The sequence below is a fragment of the Dermochelys coriacea genome, chromosome 1 (genome assembly GCF_009764565.3).
Source record: "Dermochelys coriacea isolate rDerCor1 chromosome 1, rDerCor1.pri.v4, whole genome shotgun sequence".
Taxonomy (NCBI): Eukaryota; Metazoa; Chordata; order Testudines; family Dermochelyidae; genus Dermochelys; species Dermochelys coriacea.
In genome coordinates this window covers 244848974-244862850 of record NC_050068.2, presented here as the reverse complement: position 1 = coordinate 244862850, position 13877 = coordinate 244848974, and the positions used below count along the sequence as shown (strand labels likewise).

At 39.4% G+C, this 13877-nt stretch overlaps 1 protein-coding gene across 3 annotated transcripts in view; it reads left to right on the top strand.

The window, feature by feature from the left end:
- DENND5B (DENN domain containing 5B) overlaps nucleotides 1-13877 on the top strand; it is a 171831-nt gene that overhangs the window by 79251 nt on the left and 78703 nt on the right. For all 3 annotated transcript variants that reach the window (XM_038381459.2, XM_038381450.2, XM_038381468.2), the window contains 2 exons: nucleotides 3715-3824; nucleotides 12749-13415. In XM_038381459.2, the coding sequence (XP_038237387.1) occupies nucleotides 3715-3824; nucleotides 12749-13415 (777 nt within the window). The remainder of the gene's footprint in view (nucleotides 1-3714; nucleotides 3825-12748; nucleotides 13416-13877) is intronic.

Here is a 13877-nt window from a genome sequence, read left to right as displayed (position 1 = left end):
GTGGATAACGACAGTTAGCAGTCCTACTACACTGTCTGCTGAAAGTAGTATGGTGCCCGCATGGAAAAAAGGCACAAAACGATTGTCTGCTGTTGCTTTCACGGAGGGAGGGACGACTGACATGTACCCAAAACCACCCACTACAATGTTTTTGCCCCATCAGGCATTGGGAGCTTAATCCAGAATTCCAGTGGGTGGCAGAGACTGCGGGAACTGTGGGATAGCTACCCACAGTGCACTGCTCTGTAAGTTGATGCTAGCCACGGTGGTGAGGATGCACTCCACTGATGTAATGGACTTAGTGTGGACATATGCAATAGACTGTACATAAAATTTTTAAAAGTCGACTTCTATAAGATTGACCTAATTTCGTAGTGTAGACGTACCCTTAGATACCTATCTTCAGAGAATCATTTTATGTAAATAGTTCTCTGAATGTCAAAATATCACGGGACAAATACTGGTTGTCAAGTATACCTTGGAAAATGTGCACTCTGCTGCTGCATAGTGTATTGATTGAAAAGGACCAAATGGAGTTTATTTGGGGGGTGGGGAGAGTGTTCATACAGATTATATGCCTCAAGGTGTACAGGGTGCAGACCTGATTATTGTTGCACCAGAAGGCTTTAAGCTGAATGTAACTCTTTAGCTGTTCGTTTGTGGGAATCTTTTACCTGAGTAACATCTCATCCTCTCTGATGATGAATTTGAGCACCCAAGTCTTAAATCTAGATTATACTATCACAGTCCACAATGCCTTTGGTAAAGTCTAAGTGAAAGTAAGTAACTCCATGTTTTCATTTCTCTTGTAGGAATAGATAGTCTCCAGTAGAGCTGGCTGAAATTTAAAAAAAAAAAAAAAATTCATCCAAATTTTTTCCAAAACCAAACTTTTTTCATGGAAAAACATACTGTGCATTTTTCCCCATATTTAAAAACAAACTTACAAAAACAGGTTTTTGTGAAACAAAACATGTTTAACTTTCAGTAACATTTTGATATTTTTGATAAATATTTTGAAAATATTGGAAAAACTTCAAGATGAATCTGTTTTGAATGTTTTGGAATTTAAACAACTTTTTTCCCCACAGAATTTTCATTTTTCTTTCAGCCCTTGTCTCCCAGATAAGAGATTAAATAGAATATTTACCTCAATATCAAATGTTGGATGTTCATAGAATCCTAGAAATGTAGGTCTGGAAGGGACCTTGAGAAGCCATCAAATCCAGCCCCTTGTGCTGAGGCAGGACCAAGTAAAGGTAGACCATCCCTGACAGGTGTTTGTCAAACCTGTTCTTAAAAACGTCCAATAATGGGGATTCCACAACCTCCCTTGGAAATGTATTCCAGGACTTAACTGTTCTTTTTATAGTTAGAAAGCTTTTCCTAGTATATAACCTAAATCTCGCTTGCTGCAGATTATAAACCCATTACTTGTTATCCTGCCTTCAGTGGACACAGAACAACTGATCACTGTCTTCTTTATAATAGCCCTTAACATATTTGAAGACTGTTTATCAGGTTCCTCCTCAGTCATCTTTTCTCAAGACTAAACGTGTCCAGTTTTTTTTAACCTTTTTTCGTAGGTCAGGTTTTTGAAATGGTTTTTTATATCTTTTGTTGCTCTTCTCTGGACTGTCTCCAGTTTATCCACACCTTTCCAGAATTGGTCACATTATTCCCGCTGAGGCCTCACCAGTGGCAAGTAGAGCAGGACAACTACCTCTTGTCTTGCATATGATATCCCTGTTAATACACCCCAGAATATTAACCTTTTTCACAATGGCATCACATTGTCGAAACACATTTAGTTTGTGATCCACTATAACCCCCAGGTCCTTTTCATTTGTACTATCACCTAGCCCAGGGGTTGGCAACCTTTGGCACCTGGCCTGTCAGGGTAAAGCCACTGGTGGGTCGGGCCAGTTTGTTTATCTGGAGCATCCACAGGCATGGAGCCCCGCAGCTCCCACTGTCCACGGTTCACCGTTCTTGGCTAATGGGAGCTGTGGGAAGTGGCGCAGGCTGAGTGGTGTGCTAGCCACTGCTTCCCACAGCTCCCATTGGCCAGGAACAGCGAACTGCGGCCAGTGGGAGCTGCAGGGCTCCGTGCCTGCGGACGCTCCAGATAAACAAATCAGCCCGGCCCACCAGGGCTTTACCCTGACGGGCCGGGTGCCAAAGGTTGCCGACCCTTGACCTAGCCAGTTATTTCCCATTTTGTAATTGTGCATTTGATTTTTTTTTTTCCCTTCCGAAGTGAAGTACTTTGGCATTCAATAATGATAAGTGCATTTTCTTGAATTCAGACTAATTCTCCAAATTGTCAGTCATTTTGAATTCTGATCCTGTCCTCCAAAGTGCTTGCAACCCCTCTCAACTTGGTGCCATCTGCAGATTTTATGAACATACTCTCTACTCCATTATCCAAGTCATTTAATGAAAATATTGAATAGTACTAAACCCAGGTTTGAGCCTTGCAAAATATCACTAGATGCGACCTCCCAGGTTAACAGCGAACCATTAATAAATACTTTTTAAGTAATCTTTCAACTAGTTGTGTACCCACTTCATAGTAATTTCGTCTAGATCATATTTCCCTAGTTTGCTTCTGGGTATGTCATGTGGGACTTTCTGAAAATCAGTTACGTGCCAAAATATGGATTTAAGAGCTCAACTTTTTAGGCTTTTAACTTCTAAAATCTTCAAGAGCTAGGGCTAAAAATGAGGAACACTTTGGAAGAGTTGAAAATAATTTCATCTGGAAAATTAGTACTAATTTCCTCAATCATTTTCTTAATTGGTTTATTGATCGTTTAATTATCTGACTACAGGTATATTAACCATATTTCTGTAATGAATTAATTTTTTGATTCAGGAAGAAGGGAGTTTGTGGCATTAGACCTTTGAACTGATCTCGAGTTTGAGAGCGCTCTACTGGAACTGTAATTCATAGATCTAAACAAATCTCATTTAGATGGAGTTTTGTTGCTTACACAATAGCTTTCCCTGATGCTCTGCTATAACTCCACTGGCAACTATGGCATGACACTTAGTTTATTTGTAGTCTGTTAATTTGGCTAGATTTTACTAATTTACTAGAGGTTTAACTTCAATCTTGATAGTTTCCATATGTATTGATATCGCAAAATCTGTCTTTCTGAAGTTTGACACGAAGATCAAGCCTTTATTTCCTACATGTCACTTGTGCGTTGGTAGGAAAAATCCTTTAAATTGATCCCTGAGTAATTTTAATAGCCTTAAGGTGCACACACTTTTCTCAATAGCAAGAGGAACTCAAGTGAATTTTTTTTTTAAGTGCTTTAGTAATAGCTGTCAGGTCTTACTAAAATAGCTGTAAAAGATTGTAGGTTCAGTTGTCTTGAGGTTTTTCTTCAACAAACTCAGGTAGTAATTCTAAAAACTCTAATACAATTTGAATTCGAGGCAATAAATACTGAGTTATGTATTATGTTTGCATGTGCTATTCTTTTTCTTGTAATACAAGTCTTGATCCAAGATAACGAAGGTAAGGTTTTAGTCTCCCATTCAAAATCTCTTCTGCTTCTCTTAAAGAAGGGAGCCTATTAAAATGAATATACACTTTACTTTTTCCATAACTGTGATCATTCAATTGCAAAATAAAATGGCACAGACAAGTTATCTTGAAATGACTTTATTTCTGAAAAGCTGTTGCTTCCTAATCTGTTCCAGGAGAGAACTTTGACCAGAGCCCCTTAAGAAGAACTTTCAAGTCCAAAGTTCTGGCACACTATCCTCAGAATATAGAGTGGAACCCCTTTGATCAAGATGCAGTGAACATGGTATGTATGCTGACTCTTTCTTCACAACCTCTGTTTCCAGATGACTATATTTAACTCTGGAACAGCCCTCTCATTTATTAAAACAGCACAGATAATATGGAGAATGCTGGACAACAAAGAGTTTGAGAAGAAACTTGCTAAAGATGCAAAAACTAATAGTCAGAATTTTTAAGTACTTTAGAAGCAAGAAGCCGGCCAAACAGACAGTGGGGCCCGTAGATGACAAAGGTGCTAAAGGAGCACTCAAGGAAGTCAAGGCCATGTAAGAGAAGCTAAATGGGGGATGCGGGGGGTGTTTTTTGCATTGGTCTTCACTGCAGAGGATGTTGGGGAGACGCCCCAAAAGAATAGCTTTGATGCTGCACAGTACTTCAGATTTGTTACCAATGCTGATGTGTCAACAGAAGAGGTTTAGAACAAATGGATACATTAAACAGTAATAAGTCACCAGGACCAGATGGTATTCACCCAAGAGTTCTGAAGGAACTCAAATATGAAATTGTAGAACCCCTAACTGTCCTATGTAACTTCTTGCTGAAATAATCCTCTGTATCTGGTGACTGGAAAGTAGCTAATGTAACACCAATTTTTAAGAAGGGCTCCAGAGGCAATCTGGAGACTGGTGAGCCTAACTTCAGTATCAGGCAAATTGGCAGAAACTGTAGTAAAGAACAGAATGATCAGACACCTAAATAAACATGATTTGTTGGGGAAGAGTCAACACTGCTTTTGTAAAGGGAAATCGTGCCTCACCAATCTACTAGCATTCTTTGAGGGGATCAATAAACATGTGAACAAGGGTGATAGTGTACTTGGATTTTTGGAAAGCCTTGGACAAGGACCCTCACCAAAGACTCCTAAGAAAACTAAGTAGTCATGGGATAATGGGGAACTTCCTCTCATGGATCAGTTGCAGGTTAAAAGAAAAAACAAAGGGTAGGACTAAGTGGTAAGATTTCACAATGGAAAAAGGTAAATATTAGGGTCCCCTAAAGATCTGCACTGGGACCAGTGCTGTCCAACATGGTCATAAATTATCTGGAAAATGAGTAAACAGTGAAGTAGAAAAGTTTTTATAGATCATACAAAAGTATTCAAGATAGTTAAGTCCAAAGCTGACTGCAAAGAGTTACAAAGGGATCTCACAAAACTGGGTGACGGGGCAACAAAGTGGCGGATGAAATTCAACATTGATAAGTGCAAAGTAATGCACACTGTAAAAAATAGTCCGAACTATGTATACAAAATAGTGGGTTCTATATTAGCTGTTACCACTCAAAAAAATAGATCTTGGAGTCCATTATGCTTAATTATTTTGGAAGCTTCAGCTCAGTGTGCAGCCTCAAAATGGCTAACAGAATACTGGGAACCATTAGGAATGCGATAGAAATAAGACTCGATTCAACATTCATTTTTTCTTGAGACTATCTAAAGATTAAGAGGGATCATTGAAAATTCCCCGAATAATTTGGTACTCCAAGGACCTCTCCACAGTGATCGTGCTCTGTAAGATTCTGTTGGTAAAGACTTCATATAGAAATGGGCTTTGATAAGAACTAGGAGTTTGTTTTTTATTTGAAGCAAGCTTTCCTGTGAAAAAATGCTTCCTTCTGTTTTAAAAATAGGCACAATCTTTAAAGCAACCCCTGTTTCTGTAAGCTCTTTCAAGCATACTTAGCCTATAGTGTGTCATAGTCTGTAACTTTCCTGCAAAGTATTCAAGGAGTGGGGAAGATGAACAGTAAGAACATGTTCTCCCTCAAAACATGTTACCATAAAAACCTAGAGAGATCAGGGGACAACCCTTAGGAAATGAGTACTTTACTGTTAAGAGGAATTGTGGTGAATTAAGTTGCCATCAAATGTCAGTTTACCTTTTTATAGTTGGGTTGCAGGGTGGCAAAAAATGGCTGTAACTCGGGCTCTATGAGGCTGGATGTTGGAAAGACAGAATCGTCAAGCAGTATCCTGAAGAGATGTGTATAATTAACCCTTTTATTGTTCCTTACTGGTATTGTTTGTGCCTGCTAAAGTTAAGCTTCTGGAATTCTACTAGTAGCAATAATTGTGCATTCATCTATTTGCTTCCTCCCATACCACCTCCTTGTCTTTTGAAAAGTAACTTAACGTGTGAGTACCATGGTAGCAGTATTGCCAACGCCAGCCATTCACAAACCATGAGTGAGACTACAAATTCATGTGTCTTAAACTACACTTGGTTCTCTGGAAACTTCAGCTGAATATGCAGCTTCAAAATGGCTAACAATGTTGGGAACCGTTAGGAAAGGGGTAGAAATAAGAGAAAATGTAATGAATAAATCTGTGGTTCGCCCACACCTCGAATACTGTGTCCAGTTCTGGTTGCCCAAGAGAGATTAAAAAGTGAAGTGCAGTTCAGCTTAGAAAAGAAATGCCTGGGAGGAGGGGGTATGATCGAGGTCTATAAAATCACGAATGGTGTGGAGAAAAAGTGAGTAGAAAATTGTTTGCACTTTCACAAAAACCAGGGGTCACCTGATGTAGTTAACAGGCATGAAGTTTAATAAAAACAAGAGTACTTTTTCTCTCAGTGTACAATTACCCTGTGGAACTCATTGGCATCACAACATCCCATGGCAAAAGTATAACTGGGTTCAAAAAAGAACTGGATAAATTCATGGAGGATGGGTCCATCAATGGCTATTAGCCAACATGGTCAGTGATGTAACCCCATGCCGAGAGAGACCCTAAACCTCTGCCAGAAGCTGGGTGGGGAATACAGGTGGATCCCTCGAATTGCCCTGTTCTGCTCACTCCCCCTGAAGCTCTGATATCAGCCACTGTCAGAAGACAGGATACTGGGCTATATGGACCATTGGTCTGGCTCACTATGGCTGTTATGTTCTTGTTGAGCTACAGTGGTTTACAGTTTTCAGAGTAGCAGCCGTGTTAGTCTGTATTCGCAAAAAGAAAAGGAGTACTTGTGGCACCTTAGAGACTAACAAATTTATTAGAGCATAAGCTTTCGTGAGCTACAGCTCACTTCATCGGATGCATTTGGTGGAAAAAACAGAGGAGAGATTTATATACACACACACAGAGAACATGAAACAATGGGTTTATCATACACACTGTAAGGAGAGTGATCTCCTGAATCTGAAGCAAATACTCACCAGCAACCACACACCACACAACAGAACCACTAACCCAGGAACCTATCCTTGCAACAAAGCCCGTGGCCAACTCTGTCCACATATCTATTCAGGGGATACCATCATAGGGCCTAATCACATCAGCCACACTATCAGAGGCTCGTTCACCTGCGCATCTACCAATGTGATATATGCCATCATGTGCCAGCAATGCCCCTCTGCCATGTACATTGGCCAAACTGGACAGTCTCTACGTAAAAGAATGAATGGACACAAATCAGACGTCAAGAATTATAACATTCAAAAACCAGTTGGAGAACACTTCAATCTCTCTGGTCACTCGATCACAGACCTAAGAGTGGCTATACTTCAACAAAAAAGCTTCAAAAACAGACTCCAACGAGAGACTGCTGAATTGGAATTAATTTGCAAACTGGATACAATTAACTTAGGCTTGAATAGAGACTGGGAATGGATGAGTCATTACACAAAGTAAAACTATTTCCCCATGGTATTTCTCCCTCCCACCCCACCCCCCACTGTTCCTCTGATATTCTTGTTAACTGCTGGAATTAGCCTACCTGCTTGTCACCATGAAAGGTTTTCCTCCTTCCCCCCCCCTGCTGTTGGTGATGGCTTATCTTAAGTGATCACTCTCCTTACAGTGTGTATGATAAACCCATTGTTTCATGTTCTCTGTGTGTGTGTATATAAATCTCTCCTCTGTTTTTTCCACCAAATGCATCCGATGAAGTGAGCTGTAGCTCACGAAAGCTTATGCTCTAATAAATTTGTTAGTCTCTAAGGTGCCACAAGTACTCCTTTTCTTTTAGTGGTTTACAGTGTTGTTGGGACTAGATGGGCTCATTAACTATGCTAATTGACGTGCCATGGAGGAAGGAGATCTCAAAAATCTATTGAAAATTTCTGTAAAAACAAGAGTGAAATAGAACCTTTGAGAGGGAGAGACTAATTTTAAACTAGTATCCAAGATGATTAGTATGTGATGAAAGTAGTCTGCTGTACAGTGTAGTAAACCGTCGGAAGGAAACGTATTCATTCACATGACATATTAGCAGGAGGGAAAAGTCTAAAAGAGAAATCTAACATCATAAAAATAACTGACTTTCCAGATGGACTACATGCAAATATTATTTTATTTAAAAAAAGGTAAGAAGCAAATTCTTGATAAAGGTAGAGAAATATAGTGAAATGGCATAAGTCAGCCAAGTGAAGGGGAGGAACCCTTACTAAAAGGCTGTAAGGTAGGAGTGTTGCAGCCAACAGAATGTGAGAATTTTCAATGGCATCTTGTCACAGGGCGCACCACTCACCACTGTCCTGGCGCCACCTCCTGGTACTCTGGGGATTAGCTCGAGCTGTTTCCAGGTGCTGGGGTTTAAAAAAATACCAAGTGTGCAAGATTCATGATAAAATCACAGTAGTTGTCAACACTGATACCACGGTAGCAACTAAGCAGATACAGACAGACATGAGACTGATAATGCTACATTAGACATCTTGTGTACTGTATGTAGATTTCAGTATCTGCTCAGCTCCTAAATGCAGAGCAATGGGAACAGTGCAGTAGTTACAATAGGTCTATTCCATATCTTGCATCTGCATTAGATTGAAGGAGTCGCGACAGTTTAATATGGTAATACCTAAGCTACTGCATAGGCCACTTCTGCCAGCCAATTTAGAGGAGAGGTTGACAATGTTCATCTCTGAGTAAGCAAAACATGCAAGAAAAGGCAATGAAAAATATATCAGAATATAATGGGTATTCATGAGAAAGCTGTGATGGTATTAGCGTACAAAAATTTTATCCGCCTACATAATTTTTATTCTATCTCCTTATAAGAGCCTGGCTAAAACAAAATAATTGTATGAAACAAAATCTTCTGGGGGAAAAAGTCATTTCAGAGCACATTTACCACACATTATATGTTCTGACAAAAGTAGCAATATTTACAAATATTAGGAGTACTCACTTTCACCTTATCCCTTGAAAACCTTTCATTATTTTGTTCTAAAATGTCACTTAGTCATATTTTTCCTCCTCCTAATCACCTGAGCCAATTATTGGCCTTCTTGATCTCTCCTGTTTTGTCATCCTTTGCCTCTGTCTGCTTTTATATAAGCTGCAAAGGCAATTTCCTTAGAGGAGAAAATGCACAAGTCTTTGAAGGTTAATCTGAAAGTATTCTGTTATTGCTATATGCTTAAGGAATTACAAATTCTTTATGAAAATCATTTAACAAAATAAAAGCAAAAAACTCCAAAACTATACCATTCTCTCTTTAGATCAAATTTCCTTTCCTATGTTTGCAGGGTTTCCCAAACTTGGGACACCACTTGTTCAGGGAAAGCCCTGGCAGGCCGGGCCCTGCCGCATCCACAGGTTCGGCCGATCGCGGCTCCCACTGGCTGTGGTTCGCTGCCGCAGGCCAATGGGGGCTGTGGGAAGCAGCGCAGGCCTGTAGCGACGAACCGCGGCCAGTGGGAGCCGCAACGGGCCGAACCTGCAGATGCGGCAGGTAAACAAACCGGCCCGGCCCGCCAGAGGCTTTCCCTGAACAAGCGGCATCCCAAGTTTGGGAAACACTGCTGTATTGAATAGTAAAGACATTACTTGCATTCAAATAGTAAATACCCTTAGTTTTTTCCATATTTAGTGCTTCCTGGGTTTATCCCACCTAAAGTCATAATCTTTTCTAGCACTTCCTCAGCATCCAGTTTTCATGTTACAATCTGGTGGTTTTCAGGCTGAAGTTTTAAGTACAGAAGACCGTAAAAACTTAAGTACGTTGCTGAACTGGGCCCAAAAATAGGAGTTGTATTTCTTACAACTAACAAATATGTATAGCTCCACTGAAGACAGTGGGCCTCCTGGCATGTTTAAAGTTACACATGTGCTAAAGTACCTTGCTTAACTGGGGCCTTAATGTAAGTATCCCTAATAGGAAAAAGAAAAACAGAATAAAAGGCAGAATCGCATCTAAATTATTTTGGCAACAATGGGTACATTAAAAATACTTATACAGATGGCAGAATTATTTGAAAACCAAGAACACGTTCTTTAATTTTAGATTCTTCCATTTTTGTACAGACCTGCAATGAAGATGACGTTAGTCTCCCAGAGAAGAAAGTAAAGTTGTAAAGTTGTCTGCCGTTATCTATTCTGTTCACATGTCGTTGGCAGATCTTTAAACAAAGTACTTTTATTGAAAGTTTTTGTAAATGTAAATTGAAATAATTACATGGTTACAGCCTGTTCATGTACTTGCAAAAACTATGCTTTGAAAGGAATAGTGAGGAGCAAAGCTTTTGCTAGACAGTTTCCCTCTATCTTGTGGTGACTTGTCTCTGATACACTAGTCATAAGGGTGTACTCCCATAGCACTGACACATCCATCTGTCAGCTGGACCTTGTTGATTGGGTGATGTTGCATAGAAACCATCTAATGCCTGTTCTCACTTTCTGGTGACATTGTAAATAAGAAGCAGTCGGCATTATCTCCTGTAAATGTAAACAAACTTGTTTGTCTTAGCGATTGGCTGAACAAGAAGTAGGACAGAGTGGACTTGTAGGCTCTGAAGTTTTACATTGTCTTGTTTTTGAGTGTAATTATGTAACAAAAAATCTTCATTTGTAAATTGCACTTTCACGACAGAGATTGCACTACAGTACTTGTATGAGGCGAATTGAAAATACTATTTATTTTGTTTATCATTTTTACAGTGCAAATATTTGTAATCAGAAATATATACTTTGATTTCAGTTACAACACAGAATACAATATATATGAAAATCCAGAAAAATATCCAAAATATTTAATAAATTTCAATTGTATTCTATTGTTTCAGTGCGCAATTAAAACTGCGATTGTGATTAATTTTTTTGAGTTAATCGTGTGAGTCAACTGCCATTAATCAATAGCCCCAGTTGTAAACTTTTGAAAGAACAACCAGAATATTTTGTTCAGAGTTAAGAACAATCTCTATTCCCTGGGGCGGGGGGTTGTAACACTGAGGATCTACTGTATAATTAGTTGTTTTAATTCCCGCTCAGAAAGACGCAGTCAGGAGGTAGGCAGCTCAAGACTGCTGAATCCTCTGGTTTAAAAAAAAAAAAAAAAAAAGAAAAAACAAGGCAATTGTTCAGGTCCTGCCTTGAGAGAGTCTTCCACAGTTCTTCTAGTTCACTCAAGCCTATTTTAGAGTTGAATGTGAATTCTTCTCTTCAAGAACCTTTCTTTAGGATTTAGACTCTGCTTTGTGATCCATATGATGAACCTGGATGAGTGTATGCTATTGACTTTCAGGGTGGTTGTCTGAATATAATATCCCTGTGCACAAGACCATAACATGTTTACGACTTTTCTTTTGGATTAATGCTAACACTTGGCCCCACCCTTTTGGTTTATCTATAGGGTTCTGCAATTTAATAGTTCCCTGGTGAGCTGTTCGCTCATTGCAAATCTTCCTGTCCCACCCCTCTCCTTTATCTTCTGCTCCCTTTCCTCCTATCCTGTTCCAAGTAGGGTGACCAGACAGCAAGTGTGAAAAATTGGGACAGGGGGTGGAGGGGGTTATAGGAGCCTATATAAGAAAAAGTTCTAAATATCGGGACTGTCTCTATAAAATCGGGACATCTAGTCACCCTAGTTCCAAGCCTAATATTTGCAGTGTGTTGGCACTATGTTGGTACTCTGTTTTGCAACCACTGAGTTGAAGTGTTGGTTTACTGTGTGCTGTAGGGCATGCAAAAGATAATGAAGTTTAATCGTTTTTGATTGTGGGGGAAGGTCCCCTACTGGAGGATTTCAGAGAAAGACGTGGGCAGGGGGATACATAAGGGTCAGACAGCTGTAGTCTAAACACCCTGTGGTGAGACTTAATAAAGCTATGCCCAGTGTCTCCAATGTCGAAGCCCAGTTTTCAGAATTTAACATAGTTTGGAGCAGAGACTAATCCAGTAAAAGTTACAGAATATGTATTATGGAGACTAAATTCAATATTAAAACATGAAATAGGGATTTTACTCCTCCTTTCACAGAGAATTTGAATATAGCTGTAGTGACAGACATTTAACACTTCAATAACAAAATTGCAAACCTTTTCAGTTAATATGTGGCTGCTGTTCAAAAAGTAGCTTGAGCAGCAATTTCATGGTTTGTCAGGAACGCCCATCAATTGAATGAAATCCTTTTATTGACTCCAGGCCATTTATTACCCCATGCATTAACCAGCCTACTAACATTGCATCCAATGAAGTGAGCTGTAGCTCATGAAAGCTTATGCTCAAATAAATTTGTTAGACTCTAAGGTGCCACAAGTACTCCTTTTCTTTTTGTGAATACAGACTAACACGGCTAAACTTGGTTTTGATGGTATGTGATTTTTTTTTGCCCATTTTCATTGTGCATTTCAGCAAATTAGAAGTGATATCTCACTGAAAGCAAAAACTGAAGGCGTTTGTGATGCTTAAATACATGTGATGTATTATTAATTATTAAAAATAATTATGTGAAGTGGTGCTTCTGAGTTGGTAAAATAAAACCAAGTCTAAAAAGATCTTTCTTTAAGCAACATTTTTTTGGGTATGAGGCCAGACTGTTCATTTTTAAATTTATTTTAAGAGTACATCTTTTAATCTAAACTGTTAATAAATTAATTAATTAGAATAATTGGCATATATACAGTTTTTTATTTTTTTCATTGCCTGATCTGCTCATGGAAGCAAAAAATACAAAATCTGAAATTTATTCATATCTTTTTCTTACACAGCTGTGTATGCCTAAAGGGCTGTCTTTCAGGACCCAGACTGACAACAGAGACCCGCAGTTCCACTCATTTATAATTACCAGAGAAGATGGTTCTCGTACTTATGGATTTGTGCTCACTTTCTATGAGGAGGTCACAAGCAAGCAAATTTGCACAGCCATGCAAACGCTTTACCAAATGCACAATGCAGAGCAATACAGCAGCGTCTATGCCTCATCTTCTTGCAGCATGGACTCACTTGCAAGCAGCATTGATGAAGGAGATGCCACTTCCCTGGCCAAGCTCCAGCAGTACAACTCGTATGACATCAACAGAGACACATTATACGTATCCAAATGTATATGTCTCATCACTCCTTTGCCCTTCATGCAGGCCTGCAAGAAGTTCCTTATTCAGCTTTACAAGGCAGTTACCTCTCAGCAACCCCCACCTTTACCACTGGAGAGCTATATCCATAACATTATCTATGAAGTGCCCCTTCCGCCCCCAGGGAGGTCACTGAAGTTCTATGGGGTTTATGAACCTATCATTTGCCAGAGACCTGGACCCAGTGAACTTCCACTGTCTGACTACCCTCTTAGAGAAGCCTTTGAGCTGCTGGGATTGGAAAACCTTGTCCAAGTTTTTACATGTGTACTCCTGGAGATGCAGATTCTTCTGTATTCACAAGGTAGGCTATCTTTCTGGATTTGTGTCTGATCCAATCAGACTATTCCTGAACAACTGCAGTGCTGAAACTTCTGTGAACTATTCAGTTTCAGGGGATTAGTGAGACACAGTGTAATAAAAATAAATAAGGCTTTGCTAGTGAAAGGGCTAAGTAATTGTTTCCTCTAGGCATTCTGAGTGTCATTTGTTTAATTATGCATCATATTCATGACAGCTAGTGATAGAATTGATTTAATTGTCATCTTTAAACTGCCCTTGATCAGCTTGCAAGACAGCACAAAACTAACCCTCCCTTCTGAAGAAAATTTACATTAGGTAATACGTCTTGCACAAAACTCGCATTTTTTTTTTTGATGTGACAAATTTTATTAAGACGTTGATGTTCTAACCTTTGAGGCCAAACTTTGAAATTTGTCTGGGGGTTATAAGTAGAAATGAAGTTGTCTCCTTATGGGCCTACTGG